General features: G+C 29.6%; 1 protein-coding gene across 1 annotated transcript in view; it reads left to right on the top strand.

Annotated features, from left to right (window-relative positions):
* The window catches only part of LOC108767466 (putative nuclease HARBI1), an 8,039-nt gene extending 4,875 nt beyond the window's left edge, over window positions 1-3,164 (top strand). The window contains exons 2-4 of the mRNA XM_018517378.1: window positions 805-868; window positions 915-1,952; window positions 3,001-3,164. Coding sequence (XP_018372880.1) covers window positions 805-868; window positions 915-1,952; window positions 3,001-3,164 — 1,266 coding nt within the window. The remainder of the gene's footprint in view (window positions 1-804; window positions 869-914; window positions 1,953-3,000) is intronic.
* The last annotated feature ends 213 nt before the right edge of the window (window positions 3,165-3,377 follow it).

Genomic DNA, 3,377 nt, shown 5'->3' with positions numbered 1-3,377 from the left:
CCTGCCGAAAGTTGCCTCCGGATGTTGTTACTAAAAGCCGTTGCCGTCAAGATCTTTGCCCTAGGATTGTCAGCTTATCCTGAAACTGATAAATAACAATAACGCGAAGCAACTCAACATTAAAAATAGTCCCTTATAATAAAATTCTCCTAAATTACAATCTATTCTATTCATCCTGAAAGAAAATTGATTAGCACAAGGATTATTTAAATCGATATTATGAGAATATCGAGCATAATCATAATCATTATTATCATTTTCAATTTCATTCGTCCTGTAAGAATGTTTATTAGTAACATTATCAATAAAAATTTCATTGTTATTAGCATATTGATTAATAACACGATTATTATTCGGGGCATTTTTTCCTCCAGTCGAACCGACCCCGCCAAGTTCGACTAATCTATGGGTGCTTTCCAGCAAGGAGACACAGATAGACACTGTGTCACACAATTGGACACAGAGTCTGGGTGCTTGATGGAACGTCTTTTAGTTCTCAACACACACAAAGCCACTAGTTTGCGTTCATTGAAACTTGACGATTTACTTTTACGTTCGCAACGCTCGTGTGCATTTCATCCTTGTTCGATATTTGAAAACATTTGACAACAACAAAACGATACTTGCGAGCATTGCGAACATTAAGTGGAACGCATTATATCTAGAAGACGCCCCTCACCTCCGATTTCGAAATTAGGCTCATTGCAACATTAACAAGGTATTGATTAATAACATTTCTATGAAACAAATTTTAAAATTGATATAATCTTAATGCTAACTTTTTGTTGTTAAATTTCTAAACAGATGAATCGGCTAGACATTTTTGAATTAATAGAAACGCTAAGTTCAAGTACTGATGAATCAAACAGTATTATATTGAACAGCAGTGATGACAATAGCTTAATATCAACAAGAGGAAGATGAGGACGTATTATTATTTCCTTTGATGCATTACTTAATGAATGATAGGCGAAGACATCGTATTGAAAATTATATAGTAATTGTTAATTCCTGGACAGATGAGGAATTTAAAGAACATTTGCGATTAACTCGATATACTGCAACAATTTTAATTGAAGAGTTAGAATTATCAGGATATATTCCATCACATTCTTTTAGCGTAAAACCGATATCAGCGAAGCTCAGTCTTTTACTATTTTTATGGTACATTGCTAACACAGAACCACTGCGAACTATGTCTGATAGATTTAATATTTCAATCTCTTCGGTTTTTCGAGTTCTTCGACGGGTTGTAGCTTGGTTCTTAACAAAACTAGATGCAGTCATTAAATGGTCACAAGACCGCGAAATTATGACTACATGCGAAAAATTTAGCATGAAACGAGGAATTAAAAATGTTTTAGGTGCGATAGATAGTACTCATATTCAAATTATAAAACCTACTTGTAACGCACGAAATTATTGTAATCGAAAAAAATTTTTTTCTATTAATTTACAAGCTATTGTAGATGCAGATATGTGTTTTACTAATATATATTGTGGCGAACCTGGTTCTTTGCATGATGCACGCGTATTCAGAAGATCACTTTTATATGAAATGGTGATTCAAGATAAAAATTTATTATTTCCTAATCAAACATTTTTGTTAGGCGACTCGGCGTATCCATGTTTATCGTGGCTTATTCCTCCCTTCCGAGATAACGGACACCTGACTCCTCGACAAACAGAATTTAATTTTATGCACTCATCTATACGGATAATTGTTGAAAAAGCATTTGGACAATTGAAAGGACATTTTCGTCGTATCAAATTTTTTACAGAATATCGTGACATAACTTTTGTTACTAACACAGTGATTGCAGCTTGCGTACTACATAATTATTGCATTGATAAGAATGACGTGTATGATTTTCCTGAATATAATGATATTAATAACATAAATATATATAATGATGAGCTTAATATTCCTAATTGTGAAGTACAAGGAGATCGCAGGATGCAGTTATTTAATGAAATATTTTCTGTACAATAATAAATATAAAAATATATTGATATGGATTATATATTGATGAATTGATAAGTATTAAATAAATTATTCTAATTAAAAAACAAACATGAAACTTTTTAATACCTTTATTATTTAGAGTTATAGTTTGTACTTACAAATATATCGACAATCAATGAATGTGAATTCCATATGTAAAAAATGTTTTTATTGTAAGAATATAATTGCACATTAATTTTTCTATTATGTTTTATATATATATATATAAAATGAAGCTAACATTTCAAGCGCATACATATAAACAAAATATTTTTTATAATTAATAATACTGTGGCATTTAATGTATAATAAGTAACTTAATGTATAATAAGTAAGTTAATGTATAATAAGTAACTTATAATAAAATATCTTCCATAAAAGTAAATCTATATTTACTTACAAAATTATTTAAAAAATCTAAAAAAATTAAGATCTTTACTTTAAATAATAAAAATTAAATAGTTTTGGAAGACAATAGAATAAGTACATAAAAACAAAATATTCTTTATAATACTTTGGCATTGTTTACTTCAAATGATTGATAGTTTTAGAGGAAAAGAAAATTTCAATAACTAATTTTTATTCAGAACCTGAATCTTCAGTTGCAAGTAATTTTTTGAGAAGTTTACATTTTTCTTTCTCTATTGCTATTCTTTCTGCATGTCTATTTTCCTTTCCTCTTAATCTAGCTATGAAATATTCCTTTTGTTGTTCAATTTCTTTTTCTTTTAAAGTAAGATGTTTTTTCTTTAATTTTATCATTTCTTTCTTTTGCTCTAAACTATCTGCATATTTTCCATCGTTTCTTTTGTCTTGTGCACCTTTGTTTTTCAAATATGTTAACCATTGATTTTCTAAAGCAACTTTAGTTCTTGCTAAATTAGATCCGCTTCCATGTAATGGACGTTTTCTTTTATTTGTTGTACTTAATATAGAAGTACATTCAGAGATAATTTCTGAATTTTCATTGGAATGATTTTCTGATAAAATATTAGGATTATCGGCAGAAATTGATGTTGAAGTAGAAGAGTCTAAATTAGATTTTGAAGTGAAAAGTTTTACCGATGAAGTAGAAGGCTTTTTTGATGAAATTGTTGATGAAGTAGAAGACTTTTTCGATGAAATTGTTGATACAGCAGAAGGCTGTGACATCAAATGAATAAATTTAGACGACACAGTGTGTTCTGCAACAGCATTTCTTTGTCGCCCTAAAATTTCATCTAGTTCGTTAAACCATTCAAAAGTCATTAAGGGGATGTTGGAGTGTCTTGTTTTACTATTTAATTTTTGAAGACTCTTTTCTCTTAATTGTGTTTATGGATCGAAAAGTCCTTCTCCACAATTAAAGTATCGATAACAACACAGGCTGCCA

Source organism: Trachymyrmex cornetzi, unplaced genomic scaffold, assembly GCF_001594075.2.
Source record: "Trachymyrmex cornetzi isolate Tcor2-1 unplaced genomic scaffold, Tcor1.1 scaffold681, whole genome shotgun sequence".
Classification (NCBI taxonomy): Eukaryota; Metazoa; Arthropoda; class Insecta; order Hymenoptera; family Formicidae; genus Trachymyrmex; species Trachymyrmex cornetzi.
The sequence above is the reverse complement of the archived record's forward strand: the minus strand, read 5'-3'. Positions and strand labels throughout refer to the sequence as shown.